We start from the raw sequence: 15760 nt of genomic DNA on the forward strand, positions 1-15760 counted from the left end.
TCAGATGTAAAGTTATTCGCTGTCAAAGTGATGCCAAAATGAATGGGAGTCAATGGGATGCTAACAGCAGGTGAAGTTCTGCTACAAGATGGTGGCACGCGGCCGGCTTCAACTTCCGGTCGACTTCCTTCCCGCTTGCCCATTCCCTACCAAAAAAAAAAAAAAAGCCGAGGTGCAGCATCATCAATATGCGACCGGTGCGCGACGTCACACCGCGACCTGCAGTACGCATGCGATTTCTTATTGGTCGTTGAAGCTAAAGCGTTTCATTGAAGGAAGTGTGTTCGTGCGGTAATTTAGATATATATATATATCTTTACTGTGCAGTTATGTCCACGAGTGACTTTTATTTGAGGTACTATGTGGGCCATAAAGGTAAATTCGGCCACGAATTTCTGGAATTTGAATTCAGACCGGACGGTAAGCGAGGCGCCAACTTTAGCTTGCTAAATGCTAACAGCCTTTCTATTGAATTCTGTGCTTGCTTTCATACCTGGCCGAACATTTTTTTCCCCCATCTGTTTAAACTTGTGTTACTTGTTAATTTGTTTAGTCATGACAAATTAGTGGGTTTGTTTCTGTAGATAAACGAATTAACATGTTAAACAACATTTTAAGTGCTTAACTGCCAGTCTGATATATTGAGTTTAATTAGTTTAACTTGATAAATGTTTCTGGTGAGTAATTGTTGTTTTTATGATAGAATATTTCAAAGTGACTTAAATATTCTCATACGTAGCTTTCTTGTAATATGAATATATCGTTTTGTTTTCATTCAGGAAAGCTGAGATATGCAAACAACAGTAACTACAAGAACGATGTAATGATCCGAAAAGAGGTAAAGTCAGCTGCATGATGACGTAACATACAATATTTTGTAATTTGCAGCATTTTGAATAGTAGAATGTGTAGCTTACAAGATTTTCCCTCTTTCAGGCTTATGTACATAAAAGTGTGATGGAAGAGTTGAAGAGAATCATTGACGACAGTGAGATCACAAAAGAAGATGATGCCTTGTGGCCCCCTCCAGACAGAGTCGGCCGACAGGTTTGTAGGAACATATATTTAGCAATTTCTTTACTCTTGCTCTGGTCACCATGTGAGGTGTAATACTCAGCCTCCTAATTGCTCTTCTTTGTGCTTCATAGGAACTGGAGATTGTCATCGGTGATGAACACATTTCGTTCACAACCTCCAAAATTGGATCTTTAATTGATGTCAACCAGTCCAAGTAAGTCTGTTTCATTGATGGACTCTTTAGTTCATAAACAATCTCCTTTTGATCTCCTCTGCACTACTGTCTTAAATCTTGAAACATGGCATTGCAGTAACACAAATTATTTATTGCAATGTACTGTAGATCTATTCTGCTTAATTTATTTAGTATTGTCATGCATTCTATTGCTTTCCCTTTTATATTCTCAAGCAATGCCCCACTCTGCTGTTTTTACTGTTTGTAATGTGTATTACAAGAGAGTAACATTTGCAATCTTGCTCTTCAGGGATCCGGAGGGACTCAGAGTCTTCTACTACCTGGTACAGGACCTCAAATGCCTCGTATTCAGTCTCATCGGCCTCCACTTCAAAATCAAGCCCATCTAACTGCATAGTTGCTTTTATTCTGGATGAAAGTAATGTTTTAGTTTATTGTTTGACTTTGAGCTATTTTCAACATTTGTATATTGCTTTGTTTTGCTGTATTTTTTTTTTTTAAATAAAAACTTGTTCAACTGTTGATGTGCTTCATATTTCTTAAACGTTCAAAAGATCTTTTCTACACCTTAATGGTATGATGTGAGTGTAAGAGCTTAAAAATAGAAGAAAAAATATGTACACTTCTGGTCCTTTATGCTGGCCAAGGCTGCATTTATTTGATTAAAAATACAGTAAAAACGGTAATAATTGCATATATTTTAAAATTTAAGATGGCAAATCTGAATTTTCATTACTCCAGTCTTCAGTGTCACATGATCCTTCAGAGATCATTCTAATATGCTGATTTGATGCTCATGAACTTTATGATCAAGTTAATGTTGAAAGAAGTTGTGCTGCATTATATTTTTCTGGAAGTGAAACTTTTTCACAATTCTTTGATGTATAGAAAGTTCGAAAGAGTAGCATTTATTTATTTTTTTGTAACAATGTACAAGTCTTTGTCACTTTTGATAAATTTAATGCATCCTGAGTAAAAATATTTCCAAAAACGTTTTACTGACCTTTGAATGTTAATGTATGTGATGCACATAAACATACATATGTGGCAGAATTATTTCATTCTGCATGCTATTTTTGTTAAGCTTTATTACAATATTTACAATCACAGTATTCATAATTTTCCATGTTCTTACATCTTATAAGGCACATCTTTCATCTTTTAGTTATTTGTATGCTACAGTGATTCTGCATAAAAAAAATAATAAAAAATTGCAGTCCAAAAAACAACGGGGAAAATACACTGCAAAAATGTTAGGATAGAATTGCCTATACCCCACAACCAATCAGTTCTCTGGATCAATCACTTTAGTATGAGTTTAAAATCAAGCCTATCCATGTCTATCCAAGCCTATCCATGTCTATCCACACAGCACAAAGCTTATTAGCTCTACCTTAAACCATTGAGACCTTATCTAATAAAAGTAAAACATAAATGCACTACATTCAGACTAGCCCATAGGCTAAGTGCTTTAATAAACTTCAAAATATTAAGTGCACTTTCAATTAATGGGTTTTCCATCAAGGACTGTAAAAATGTCTTCCAAGGACTTGTGAACGCACTTAAGGAACTCATGAACATTTCTGGCAGGGTAGCTGGACACATTGCATCCGATCCAATCATCATGGACACCATAGCCCACTCCGAAACCATCAGGCACCACAGGAGCAAACCCGCCCAGACTGACCGCTGGGCTGGTGAGAGTACTGGTGGACAGGATGTTGTGGTTTATGGCGGCATATGCAGGATCCTGGTACAGACTAGGCAGTGCCATTCCTTTGAAATTAGCCAGGTAGCGCATGGCGAAAAGATGGCGATCAAACCCTTGACCTAGATGAAAATACACAAGGAAGAAACAATGACAATGATGAAATAAGCTGAGAGTGAACTAAAGATCTAATTTTGATGCTTCACCCCTTTTATTCACCATCATGTTGTTCCAAACCTGTGTGACTGTGGAATACAAAAGAAGATATCAAAAAATAAAATAAAAATAAAAACCCATACAATGGAAGTCAAAGGGTTCTAATGTTGTTTTGAATCACAATAACTTTCATTATATGGACAAAAAAAACTTCTTTTGTGTTCCAGAGAAGACCGAAAGAGTCAGACAGGTTTGCAATGACAAGATAGCGAGTAAATGATGACAGAACATTTCATTTTCATCCCTTTAACTTGCTCAATACTGGTTAAAATAAACATGTCTTGCTAACAAAAAAATCAGTTTGTCTCATAAAATCACAAGACACCACATGAATATGACCGAAAGGTTGTTGAATTGCTGCCCTCACCCATGGCCGCCTCTCTAGTGAGTTGCCCGTGGTATTTGGAGCATTCACTCAACAGCCCCTGTAACTGCTCCACTGTGTGCTGTCCGGGCTGCTGGACGAAGGCCTTGGCACAGCGCTTTGTGTGGATGCTAGCGGGACGGATGGTTTCTGTGCGGCCGTGTTTGAAGGCAGCGGTGCTACAGGACTCGTATGTGGCGACAGTCTGGCCATGCTGCCGTAGGAAGCCCATCTGGAAAGCAAGCTGGCTGATGGCATCCGGGCTCAGCTTCTTCTTCTTAAGTTGCTCCTTTCCACCTTTCTTGAACTCCATGGCGTCGATGGTGAGCTTTGACACGGCGGCGTGGAAGTTCTCTTTGGCTTTTGTGATTCCAGCTTTTAACTCTTCATCAAGTTTGAACCCTATTCTGCGAACTGCAGAGGCAGAGTCCACGGATGCGGGTTGGGAGCCAGGGCCAACCAGAGGCTTTTCCGTGGTGTCCTTGAAGACTTCATTCTGGAAGCGGAGAACGGCCACGCCATCACCCCAAGAGTGCTCAAAATTGATGGCTGCCTGTCCGTCCTTAGCCAAAATGATACTGAAGGACTTGTCATACCAGCGGTTGCAGCCGTCTCCATGAAGCATGTTGTGAGAGATGTGAATATGGTCTCTCATCACCTCCTCATCCAGGCAGAGGCAAAACAAAGCGGTGTCTACTAACTGCAGAGCTTCGCCATTTCCAGCATCCATTAGTTTTTGTCTTAAGCCTGCCCAGGTGTCTCTATTCTCACTGGTTAGAACACCCAACGGGAATGAAGGAGCTTCTGTGGGGTCTGTCAAGATGTATTTCAGGTGAGCATGAACCTCAGCAGGCTTTATCAGGTTGCCGTCCCGATCCAGCGCATCAAACACATACAGGTTGCCTCGTCTTATTACGAGCAAGTGGCGGCCCTTGTCGTCTGTGAGGAGCTCATCGCGCCTGTACTTGGGTATACGTGTGGAGTTGAAGAGGCGGAAGTACTGGGACATATCCAGAGGATAGGCGTTCACCATGTAGGCTCCAAACCATGAGATGGAGGGGGGAACCCATCGGATCAGCCTCTTGAAACTATCTGTGTCACTTTTGGCGGGGTTAAGGTGAAACACCTCCGGCTCAAGCAAACCAGCACGAAGGGTCTTCATGAACCGGACGGCTGAGCACACCATGTTGGTGGCCCGCACAAGCTGGTCGTTGTACTCGGGTTTGGGGTCAGGGTTAAAGGACATGAAGGGGTTAAAGTTGAGCACAACAGACTCCCGAGCAGACAAGTACATGTCAAACCATGGAGCTGCAAGGTAAAAAGGAGAAATTCATTGATCCATTGAATTGAGGTTACAGTTAAAACAAAATTAAATTGTTATTATGTTATATATAGATAGATAGATAGATAGATAGATAGATAGATAGATAGATAGATAGATAGATAGATAGATAGATATCCCACCTGATATATAGCTGGTGTGCTTGTTGTTCTTGTCTAAGGCCACAAGTTCCTCATGCAACTGCTTGCCTGCACCGCTCTGGAAATCGTGAGCTACTTTCTCTGTATTACTGTTGGATTTCAAGGGAACAGAAATATCAAAATATCAACAATATCAAAATTCTAATTAATTCAGATATGAAATGAATGAGTTGATATAGCTACCCTTGGCTTATTACCTGTACTGTTCATCATTCAGCAGGGGCCTTTGAGCTGCCAAATATCTCTGTATAGTATCCTCCAATTTTGGGACAGGTAACCTGTAAATATCATGTAAAATGTATTTCGGAAAACAAATTCATTGAAAGTTTTATGTATTTGTTGGTTTTGTACAATATTGTATAATATTTTGTAATGTACAACTTAAATCTTTTGTATCGTTTTACTGTATTTCAGATCATTTTGAATGGATTTTATTGTGAGATCTTTTACTTGGTATAATTATTTACTACTCTTATTTAAATTCTGATTTTAACAATGTTTTGTTGATGTACACTACCATTCAAAAGAATGGGGTCTGTAAGACTTTTTTTTTAAATTACTTTTATTCATTGTGGTTGGATTAAACTGATCAAAGTAAAGAATTTTTACACAGTACAAAAGATTTCTATCCTGACCGTAGGAACTTCAAAAGAATCCTGAAAACATGTATCCCGTTTCCACAAAAATATTAAGCAGCACAACTGTTTTCAACAATGACGATAAGAAATGTTTCTTGAGCACCGAATCAACATGTTCGAATGATTTCTGAAGGATCCTGTGACTTGGAAGTCTGAAGTAATGGCTACCGTAAATTAAGCTTTTCCATCATATTATTTATTTACATTTTTTAATATAGTAAAATAATAATTAAAACAAAAAAAAATCATTTTAAATTGTACAAATAATTGTCAAATAGATGCAGCCTTGGTGAGCATAAGAGACTCTTTTAAAAAAAAAAAAAAAAAAAAAAAATTACTGACCCCAAACTTTTAAACGGTAGTGTATACAGCATCACAAGCTCAAGACAATTTCCCTTCAAGGACATTTCATTCAATTAAACTGAATTCATTATTAACAAATGCAATTCTACCTCTACAATGTAACACGGACCAATGCCGAGGGAACGAAAAACTGAGGCAGGGGGGGCGTATTTACTTGTAACACCGTGTCCTCATCCCCTTGCAATCTAAAAGCGTAGACTTTGCACTTTCACCCACATTCTCTTATATGACTTAAAACTGTCGTATACAAATGTTTTACTTATAGTATTTCCAACTAAGATCCGATTCAAAATCAAAGACACAATAAAGCACAGCGTCACAGAAATTAATTCTCTGACGTGGGTTTTTGCATTTTTGTGATTTTAAGTAATTCTCTTACCTTGGTAAACTCTTCTGGTAGTGCATGGTCGGGACGACACTTTTGTGTAAAAACTCAATCCCAGCTCCATCCTTACTGCTGTATTTACGTTGAGTGCTCGTTAGAACTGAGAGGGCAGGGTTGTTTCTTAACAGGTGTAATTTACTCCATGCGGAATTATATTGCGTAGAGAGCAGCCCTGCCATCATACAACTTGTAATTTAATTAATTATGAATTGCTTGCTAATCTTAAACTAATCTCAACTTCAATTCCAAACCTTCTGCAAGCTGGCAACCCCACTGAATGAATGCAGGATGTCTGACAGATACTGTCGCTTTCGGAACGGCCAACAGTAATTAGCTGCCTGTTCTCGCTTAACGTTTCTATGTAGAAAAATATTTCAACAAACCTTAAAAAACCCGGCTTGTTAAGATAATTTTCACTAACGGCTTCACAATAAATAAATAAATCCGGTTGTAATATTTAATTAATTACTTCCGCCTCACTAACTTCACCCTTTTCAAAATAAAAGTACCAATATAAACAGGCCATTTATATACAAACAATATACAGACACTTTCCAAAAAATTAGAATATCATGGAAAAGTTTATTTATTTCCATAATTCCATTCAAAACGTTAAACTTCCATAGATTATAGATTCAGGGCCCACAACTTAAACAATTTCAAGTATTTAGTTGTTTATTTGTACATAATTTGGCCTTCCAGCTCATAAAACCCACGAAAACAGGGTTTCAAAAAATTAGAATATTTCATGAAATCACACAGTAATTACACAGTGATACCATGGTCATTGAACCAGGTATTGGTTATTTTGGCAGTGTGGGCAGGTGCAAATTCTGCTGGAAAATGAAGTCAGCATCTCCATAAAGCTTGTCTGCTGAAGGAAGCATGAAGTGCTCTGAAGGTAGACGGCTACGTTGAGTGGACAGCACAGTGGACCAACACCAGCCGATGACATGGCTCCCCAAACCAACACAGACTGTGGAAACTTCACACTGGACTTCAAGCATCTTGGATTGTGTGCCTCTCCATTCTTCCTCCAGACTCTGGGACCTTGGTTTCCAAATGAGATGCAAAATTTGCTCTCATCAGAAAAGAGGACTTTGGTCCACTGTGCTTTATTAAATCCAGAGTCAACGCAGCCGTCTACCAGGACATTTTCAGAGCACTTCATCCTTCATTTTCCAGCAGGATTTGCACCTGCCCACACTGGCAAAATAACCAAAACCTGGTTCAATGACCATGGTATCACTGTGTAATTACTGTGTGATTTCATGTAATATTCTAATTTTTTGAAATCCTGTTTTCGTGGGTTTTATGAGCTGGAAGCCCAAATTATGTACAAATAAACAACTAAATATTTGAAATCGTTTAAGTTGTGGGCCCTGAATCTATAATCTATGGAAGTTTAACGTTTTGAATGGAACTATGGAAATAAATAAACTTTTCCATGATATCCTAATTTTTTGGAAAGGGTCTGTATATGTAGGCTGATAAGTTGTGCATTTAATGATTAAATTGCTATTTTTATCATTGGAAATGTCACAAAACAACAGACAACGTGATATATTTCGGTATAACATTTAAATGTATATTTTAATATAGCAAATTTAAAACCAATACTAAGTAGCTTCTTTATTATATCCCCATATACGTTGAATACATTTCAACCAGATTTCAACACGCACTCAGGCTATTAAAGCCACGCCTTTTCGTTCTGATTGGTTCAGCCACAGATGCGCAGAAAGATGATTGGTCGTCGGGCTCCTTTGGGACGCTGTAATCATGAACGACGGACAGCATCAATGGGAATCAGCCATCAGCCACCACATCAGGCGCATTTCCAGCATCATCTGGACCGATTGTGCTGGAAGCCCAACACAATTCTCAATATTTAGATTAGAACCCTGGCGAAAAAGATACATCTTTATTCTAAATGTAACTATGTAATATAAGAGAATGCATGCAAAACTTGACATTTTAGGGACCTACAGACGTATTCCTATGGTTCATCGCTGTCTTGAGTTGATTGTGGGGGTGAAGTGCTCATCGTCCTCCTCCGTTCTCGCGCTCTGTAACGAATTGTGCATTTGAGCTATTGCATTTAAAGGATATAACACCTGATGTCGATTTTACAAATAGCTTGCATCTCGTACGTCCGGTCTGGTTGCACTGCGGTGTAAGGGTATTTAACATCTTGCAGAGGTAAGATTATTGCATGGCTTAACATTTGGGTGTTATAATAACAAATATATTCAGAATACCAACAAGAAGGTTTTCCCCATCCTGATGAGAATAGATTTCTATAATGGAATTATAAAAAATATATTTCTATTTCTAAAAGCTGTTGCAATCATAACATATAGGTGCATTGGATTCAGTATTAGCCTAGCCCTGAGATTAATTTTACAAACACTGACCTCAATTCAGCCTTGATCTTAGCTTTACCTTTGAAGCTTAAAGCATCTGTCATTGCTCATACCAAATACCCTGACATTATTGATCTTATTATTTATGGTACAAACTCAAATTTTATTATTATTTTCTCAGAGTCATAGCAATGGGAGCTCTAAGCAGACAGGAGTTCTTCCAGGAACTGGGATTCGGTTGCTTGCTTCCAACTGTCCAGCAGGGTCTAGAACAAGTATGGCAGCTGTTACTCATCTGCCTAGTATGTAGGCTGCTGTGGAGATTGGGTAAGAGGGTTGATACAACACATAACATGTATTGTAATCTTAAAGGAATAGTCCCTCATGTCAATCCAAACATGTACCTGTATAACTTCCTTGCCACTTGTATATTTAAGGAAGAAGAATAGTGGCCAGATGTTTTTTAAGCACCAAAAAAGACAAAAATACTATAATTCACTATGAAAGTAGGTAATGTACAATGTACCATATCTCAAGTCTTTTGAAGCCATTTAATAGCTTTGTATCTTGCTTGACAGCTGTGATCCCATTCACTTTCATTGTGCGATAAAACACTTCTACTATAAATAACTTCTTTTGTGTTCCATGGAAAGAAGAATGTTTCAAAATACATGACAGGAAATAAATAATGACAGAATTGTCATATTTAAAAACTTGTAATTAAATTATGTTATGTTAAAAAAAGATTTTTTAAAGCTGTTTCCTCTCTCTCAGGTCTGCCCTCTTTCTTGAAACACCTGAGTACGGTGGCGGGCGGTTTTTACACTCTCTTCCTGTTCTTCGAGCTGCACATGGTTTGGGTGGTGCTTCTCAGCCTCCTCTGCTACCTCATCCTCTTCCTGTGTCGTCATTCAAGCAGCCGCGGACCCTTCCTGTCCATCACTATCCTCATCTACCTTCTTCTGGGGTTTGTCTTCCTCTCACACTCTTCTGTTTCCTAATTTTTATACATAGTATTTACAATGTAGTCAATGTGTACTGTATATCTGATTACAGTGTAAATAGTTAAGATGAGGAGATGAATAATTAGGCTGAAGGATTTGAACATCCATGGTAGAATCCATGGTACCATGTATCTGAACAAGAATTCCAGGACCTCCAACACATTTTTTTAAACATTAAAGATCCAGCAGTACATTTAACCATGGACATGGGGTACTTTTTTATTATTATCCCTGTTTGTACCAAACCCATCTGGTGGGTTTGCTGTCAAAAAGCTTTTTTTTTTTTTTTTATCTGACCGTACAATCCAGTCCCTTTTGAAGTTCCAGTCGTGTCTGACAACTAAATATGCTGGAGTTTGTTTTTGGATGAGCGAGGAGGATTTTTCTTGAAATCTTTGCAAACAACATGTGGTGATGTAGGGGTTGTTTGATTTTTTTGGGGGGCTTTCTGACCCCAAGACCCACCTAAACTCTGCAATTCTCCATGTGTAATCCTTGGAGAGTCTTTGGCCTCTCAAACTTTCCACCTCGCCATGCATTAAGACAATATAGACACATGTCCATGTCCTCTTTGATGATTTGTGACATCTTAAGTTTATTGGAACTCCTAAATTATTGACCTGATGGTGGAAATGGGGATTTTCAATTATTTTGAGGGGATTTTCTTACAGCCACTTTCTATTTTGTGAAGCTCAACAATCTTTTGCAGCACACCAGAACTATATTCTTTGGTTTTACTCATTGTGATGGATGATTAAGGGGATTTGGCTTTTGTGTTTCCTCATATTTATACTCCTGTGAAACAAGAAGTCATAGCAAGACAATTTCATGTTCCTAGTCACCCTGGTGTGCTAAAAAATTTTAATATTAATGGAAATATACTTCAGAGATATTTTACTCATAAAGAATTATAGGGGGCCAACGTGTTTTGGAGAAAAACATTTATTTCACAATGTGATTTTCCCCCCACTTTCAATTCTTTTACTTTAATGATTATGTTAGATTTTTGTGATTTTTTTTTTTGAATGAAAGACCAAAAGGATAAACAATGCAGATTAATTTTTACAGCCATTTTTTGTCTTATTTACCATGGGTGCCAATAATCCTGACCAAAACTAATATATACATATATGTGACTTCACATGCAAAAGCCTCTAAGTGCCATCTGAAAATTTCTTCTAAAATGAGCATTTTTATCAAGCTCATATATTTAGGTTCAGTAATTTCACTTTAATGACAATTAATAGGTAATTTTCATTGCCATTAAAGTGAAAAACTGAACATAAACATACAAGCTTGATAAAAATTATCATTGTAGAAGAAAATTTCAGATGGCACTTAGAGGCTTTTGCATCTGAGGCTTCATATATTCCCCAGAGTTAGAGATACAGTGGTAAGATTCTGTTCTTTCTGTTTCAGAGAGTTGCATATGATGGATACAACAACCTGGCATAAAATGAGAGGTCAGTATTTTTGTTGTTGTTTTGTTATCTGACTACAGTGACTATTAGACCAGGATGGTAAATATTTACTGTACTGAATTTTGACTAAATTTAAAATGAAATTGTTGTTGTGGTCATCCAGGTTCCCAGATGGTAGTGGCCATGAAGGCAGTTTCTCTTGCCTTTGACTTGGACAAAGGCATAGTGGAGAAAGTTCCCTCTCCAGTGGAGTTCATGGGCTACATTTACTTTGTGGGTACCGTCATCTTTGGGCCTTGGATCAGTTTCAGCAGCTACATGGATGCGGTAGAGAGTCGAAAACTTGTGAGTCTCAAATTTGCCAGCTTTCGTTCTAATGCAATTTATAATTAAAGATGTATTAAAATTAAATTAAATGTATTAGAATTAAATTTAAGATGTATGAGAGCTTTCCATCAGCACTTTAGAGCATCTATCTGATATTTTCCACAGAGTGCCTCCTGGTTTATGAAGTCAATCTTCAGCTGTGTAAAGAGCCAGATCTCTCTGGTCATTTCCAACTGCATTGCTCCCTATCTCTTTCCGTACTTCATCCCAGTCTTTGGAGACAAGCTGCTCCGCAAGTGAGTATAAATTTGAGTGTATAGTTTATTCAGTGAGCAATAAGGTGTAAAGTATGGATGGATTCTTCTAATATCAAACATCTTAATGCTATCTGTGGCTCAGTGAAGGTTTTTAATGTTTGACTGATCTGTTTTCATATTTTTCCTTAGCAAGAAGCGAAAGATGAGGTATTGTCCTACTTATATTATTAATACATTTATAAAATTTGATCATGGAGAATAAAGACATTAATATAAGCATAAAACATGCATACATCAGCGAAATTTACTTGAATATGAATTAAAATAATGATTCAGAATTCTGAATTCTGTCCATTAATAAACTAGGCATTTTGGATTGTTTTTAATAATGAATTTCATTTTATATTTCAATGCAGAGGCTCTATTAAAAGGTAAGAAATCCACAAGCCCTTCAACAGTCTCTGTGGTTTACTCTCTGATCTGTGATAACTGTGATAACCTTCAGCTTTGTGATTCTCCTCATCAGGTGGCTACAGGCCTATGAGAACAGCCTGTCCTTCCATTTCAGTAATTACTTTGTAAGTTACCTTGGTGAGACGACAACCACACTGGCAGGTGCTGGGTTCACAGAAGAGAAGGACAATCTAAAGTGGTTTGTATAAATTATACAGATTCACATAATACCAATGAGTGTCAGAAATAAAACAGGACTGAATGTGAAATTCCTTCTTTTTCATATGCACAGTAATCTAATCTAAATAGGCTTGATGTTTTGTTTAGTATGGTTTCAGTGGCTCTCAAGACACTGATGGCCATTACAGTGGCCATAAGATAACTGTGCTTACTGTCTGATTATTTAATAGGAATTATTTTGTTTTATTTTATAAAAAAACGTAAAATATTTTATAAAATATACAAAGGGCAAATATTGTTAATAAAATATTACTACTACTACTACTACTACTACTAATAATAATAATACAATTATTATTCCATTAAAGCTAGGGTAGGCAATTTCAGAGAGCCTAGCAATATATGATGACAAGATATTTTTAATTAATATATCCTAATATATCCTATATAAATATTAATATATCCTATTATATATCCTATGAATAAATCCTATCCATTTGGACTGAATGCAATGATTGGCCGAACATTTTTTGGTCCTGAGACTTCCACAGAAGATATAATTTTTACAAATATTTACACCACTTCTATTTTGAATTGCTATCAGGATGTGAAGAGAGTTATAACCAGTAAAACAAAAAAGTGTTTATGAAAAGCATTGCCTACCTTAGCTTCAATAAAAATATAATAAAGTTTATTTCTGACATTGCAATGATTAATATCACTTAAAGATTATAATTGCCATTTACTTTTAATTGATCAATATTTCATGCTCTTCCTTTCTTTCTTTCTCTCAGTTTCTCTTTTTGTCATTCCATTTCTGTCTTTTCAGGGACATGACAATAGCAAAGCCACTTAATGTTGAGTTTCCCAGGTCTATGGTTGAAGTGGTAACGTCCTGGAACCTGCCCATGTCCCGCTGGCTCAACACCTGTACGTGTTTTTTCTTTCTTTCCGTTTGTTAATGGCTTCTCTAAAATTTTTGTATTGGTTCTATTGCACTCTGAAATTAATTTAAATATTTTAGCTCCCAAAAGACTTGAATGAACAGAATGACCAGCTTTTATTTAAAGCAGGCTTTTGTATATTTGATATTTCGAATACCTCCAAGTATATGGGTAAGTCTCATTTCTCCTCCTTTTTTAGATGTGTTTAAGAAGGCTCTCAGATATGGGAGCTTCACAGCCATTATCTTGACATACACAGCGAGCGCTCTGCTACATGTGAGTGCGTTCTGGCCTCTTTTTAATTTTTTATTTGAATTTATTGCATTCTTTCTCAAGAGTACAATAAATGCAATACTGTATTTCTGTGCATACAGGGTCTAAGTTTCCACATTGTGGCAGTATTATTTACACTAGGCTTCATAACATATATTGAACACGGTGAGTATCTGTTCAGGTACAGTTATTTAAGCATAGACATTTATTATTGCTCATGTCACTGTTTTCAGTTATTGCAGTAATTAAAAACATTATAAAATGTTTTAATCAGTTTATAAAATGTTTTATTTGTTCTAATTTTAAATGTTCTAATGTTCTAAGTGCTCTTCACACTATTGGTTGTTTTTCATCTTGCTATTTGGTTGTGTTTTTGACGGACTGTGCCTTCATTCTGTGTTTTCAGTGCTTAGAAAAAGATTGTCAATCATTTTAAATGCATGCGTCCTCTCCAAGAGATGCCTATCTGACTGCAAACACAGACATAAAAAGGTGTTGTATATGTCATTATGGCTATTTAAGCAATCTATACAAAAAAGATAACTTAAAGAGCCACAAAAAAGAGTTATAATTTGAAATAGTATACTTAACATTTTTTCAAGTCTTTAAAAATGTAACTTCTTTATATTTCCTATTTTTTTCTCTAGGAATTGTGGGTATATTTAATTAATGGGACATTTAGCATGTTAGCAGTGCTACATTTTACATACCTGGGCTCTATTTTTGGCTCCAGTATAGATGACATGGATTCTGATGAGGTACAAGCCACTTCTCCTGAAATCCTATTGTCCTTACTTTCTGTGCAGGTTATTATTCATATTTGTTTAAAATATTTTTCTTTTGTCCGCAGGATGGCATGGCCAGCCACACCATTCAGAAATGGATGCAGCTCAGCTGGACAAGCCACTGGTTGACTTTTGGCCTTTGGGTCTTGTATCGCCTTATTCTATAAACGCTTAGACCTACATAGACGAAGAGAGATTGGGAGAGGATAGCAATAACTGTGATTGGATATTTTATACGAGCTTACCTTAGAGGAGTCGTGGCCGTTAATGACATCACTGTGAACTCTGGATGAACGTGACTGCAGACCAGAGTCCTCAAATCCAGGAAAAACTGCTGTAGTTAATATTGATTTGACATGACCAAGACCTCTACAAGTACCAGGATGTTCTGAAGTTTTCTAAGCTAACACAGCAATCCAGACAAACTGTGAATATTGAATTATTCATAGCCATTATTAATGAATATGAATTGATCAAGATTTTGATATGACTAATAAATCTTATAGTTGTAGTAGGTTTTGCTTGATGGTTTAGGATAATTACTTGATAATTACGTGTGAAAAGAACATAAATATTCTCATAGATTTTTTCAGAAGCTCTAATGTCAAACTGCTCAAGTTTTGTATTGCATCTATTGTATGCATCTATTCATCCTGACTGTTTTTTTGCCATTCCCATATGGAAAATCAACTAATGCTAATGCTTTTCCACTAAAGCACATATTCCGCGATTCACAATCAGATTGTCCATTATGGTTCTCATGTACAACAAACATGCCAAATGACTTCATCCTCATAGGGCTTTCAATGAACATATGATAAAGTTCACATCCTTTCTATTGTATGAATTGTAAGTAAGTCTCTGGGTGAGTTTGAAACCCTTTGAGACACTCGAATACTGAGACAGTATTAGTAGTGTTTGGTAGTTTCTTATATTTAACCTTTTTTAAAATGTAAATTATTTATGGCAACACGAAATGAGAAAAGGAAAAGTATAAAGTGTGTTTTTGTTTTCTGTGTATTTATTTTAATGTGTATTATTAATATTGCTATTTGGTAGTGAATAGAGTATTGACACCATCATAACATTGAATAAGATTTTTATATATATCATTTTAGTGCCAAACAGAAAAATTATAATTACTAGCTGAATAATTGAGGTATGTTCTTATTTTCTTTTATTTATTGTGTTCAGACATTCATCACACAACACATTTTCCATTAAATTACCCTGTTGTAAATCAATCCTTATACTTTTATTAATGAATAATAAATAAAGAGTTAAAATTACATGGATGATTTTTACTGTCTCATGTATGTTTGACTGCTAGGCCACTATTGTTTATAAAACAAAATGGGGACATTTTTTGGTCCCCATGAGG

The 15760-nt window shown here is 36.5% G+C and overlaps 3 protein-coding genes across 3 annotated transcripts; 2 read left to right on the top strand and 1 right to left on the bottom strand.

The window, feature by feature from the left end:
* The first annotated feature begins 215 nt into the window (after positions 1–215).
* magoh (mago homolog, exon junction complex subunit) lies at positions 216–1735 on the top strand. Its single transcript, XM_082189068.1, has 5 exons — positions 216–420; positions 780–838; positions 937–1047; positions 1149–1231; positions 1503–1735. Exons 1-5 carry the CDS (start codon positions 330–332, stop codon positions 1600–1602), a joined length of 444 nt encoding a protein of 147 aa, XP_082045194.1. The 5' UTR covers positions 216–329; the 3' UTR covers positions 1603–1735.
* Positions 1736–2254: 519 nt separating this feature from the next.
* cpt2 (carnitine palmitoyltransferase 2) lies at positions 2255–6828 on the bottom strand. The gene is made up of 5 exons (XM_082189067.1): positions 6364–6828; positions 5181–5261; positions 4966–5072; positions 3505–4809; positions 2255–3043 (listed from the first exon to the last, which is right to left on the bottom strand). The coding sequence occupies exons 1-5, from the start codon at positions 6549–6551 to the stop codon at positions 2715–2717; spliced, it is 2010 nt and encodes a 669-aa protein (XP_082045193.1). The 5' UTR covers positions 6552–6828; the 3' UTR covers positions 2255–2714.
* A 1438-nt stretch (positions 6829–8266) lies between these two features.
* Positions 8267–15650, top strand: porcn (porcupine O-acyltransferase). Its single transcript, XM_082188953.1, has 15 exons — positions 8267–8571; positions 8917–9062; positions 9510–9702; positions 11159–11202; positions 11324–11505; positions 11653–11783; positions 11934–11951; positions 12161–12175; positions 12271–12396; positions 13207–13307; positions 13521–13597; positions 13696–13759; positions 14001–14086; positions 14242–14352; positions 14445–15650. The coding sequence occupies exons 2-15, from the start codon at positions 8927–8929 to the stop codon at positions 14544–14546; spliced, it is 1386 nt and encodes a 461-aa protein (XP_082045079.1). The 5' UTR covers positions 8267–8571; positions 8917–8926; the 3' UTR covers positions 14547–15650.
* Positions 15651–15760: the final 110 nt, after the last annotated feature.

The sequence above is a fragment of the Leuciscus leuciscus genome, assembly GCF_965113295.1.
Source record: "Leuciscus leuciscus genome assembly, chromosome: 13".
Taxonomy (NCBI): Eukaryota; Metazoa; Chordata; class Actinopteri; order Cypriniformes; family Leuciscidae; genus Leuciscus; species Leuciscus leuciscus.

Coding starts and splice junctions, on each gene's coding strand:
- magoh (XM_082189068.1), top strand. CDS start 330: ATGTCCACGAGTGACTTTTATTTGAGGTACTATGTGGGCCATAAAGGT. Junction 421..779: donor ATTTGAATTCAGACCGGACG/GTAAGCGAGGCG, acceptor GTTTTCATTCAG/GAAAGCTGAGATATGCAAAC. Junction 839..936: donor ATGTAATGATCCGAAAAGAG/GTAAAGTCAGCT, acceptor TCCCTCTTTCAG/GCTTATGTACATAAAAGTGT.
- cpt2 (XM_082189067.1), bottom strand. CDS start 6,551: ATGATGGCAGGGCTGCTCTCTACGCAATATAATTCCGCATGGAGTAAA. Junction 5,262..6,363: donor TACCAGAAGAGTTTACCAAG/GTAAGAGAATTA, acceptor TGATATTTACAG/GTTACCTGTCCCAAAATTGG. Junction 5,073..5,180: donor CTGAATGATGAACAGTACAG/GTAATAAGCCAA, acceptor GAAATCCAACAG/TAATACAGAGAAAGTAGCTC.
- porcn (XM_082188953.1), top strand. CDS start 8,927: ATGGGAGCTCTAAGCAGACAGGAGTTCTTCCAGGAACTGGGATTCGGT. Junction 12,397..13,206: donor GAGAAGGACAATCTAAAGTG/GTTTGTATAAAT, acceptor CTGTCTTTTCAG/GGACATGACAATAGCAAAGC. Junction 14,087..14,241: donor GCAAACACAGACATAAAAAG/GTGTTGTATATG, acceptor TTTTTTCTCTAG/GAATTGTGGGTATATTTAAT.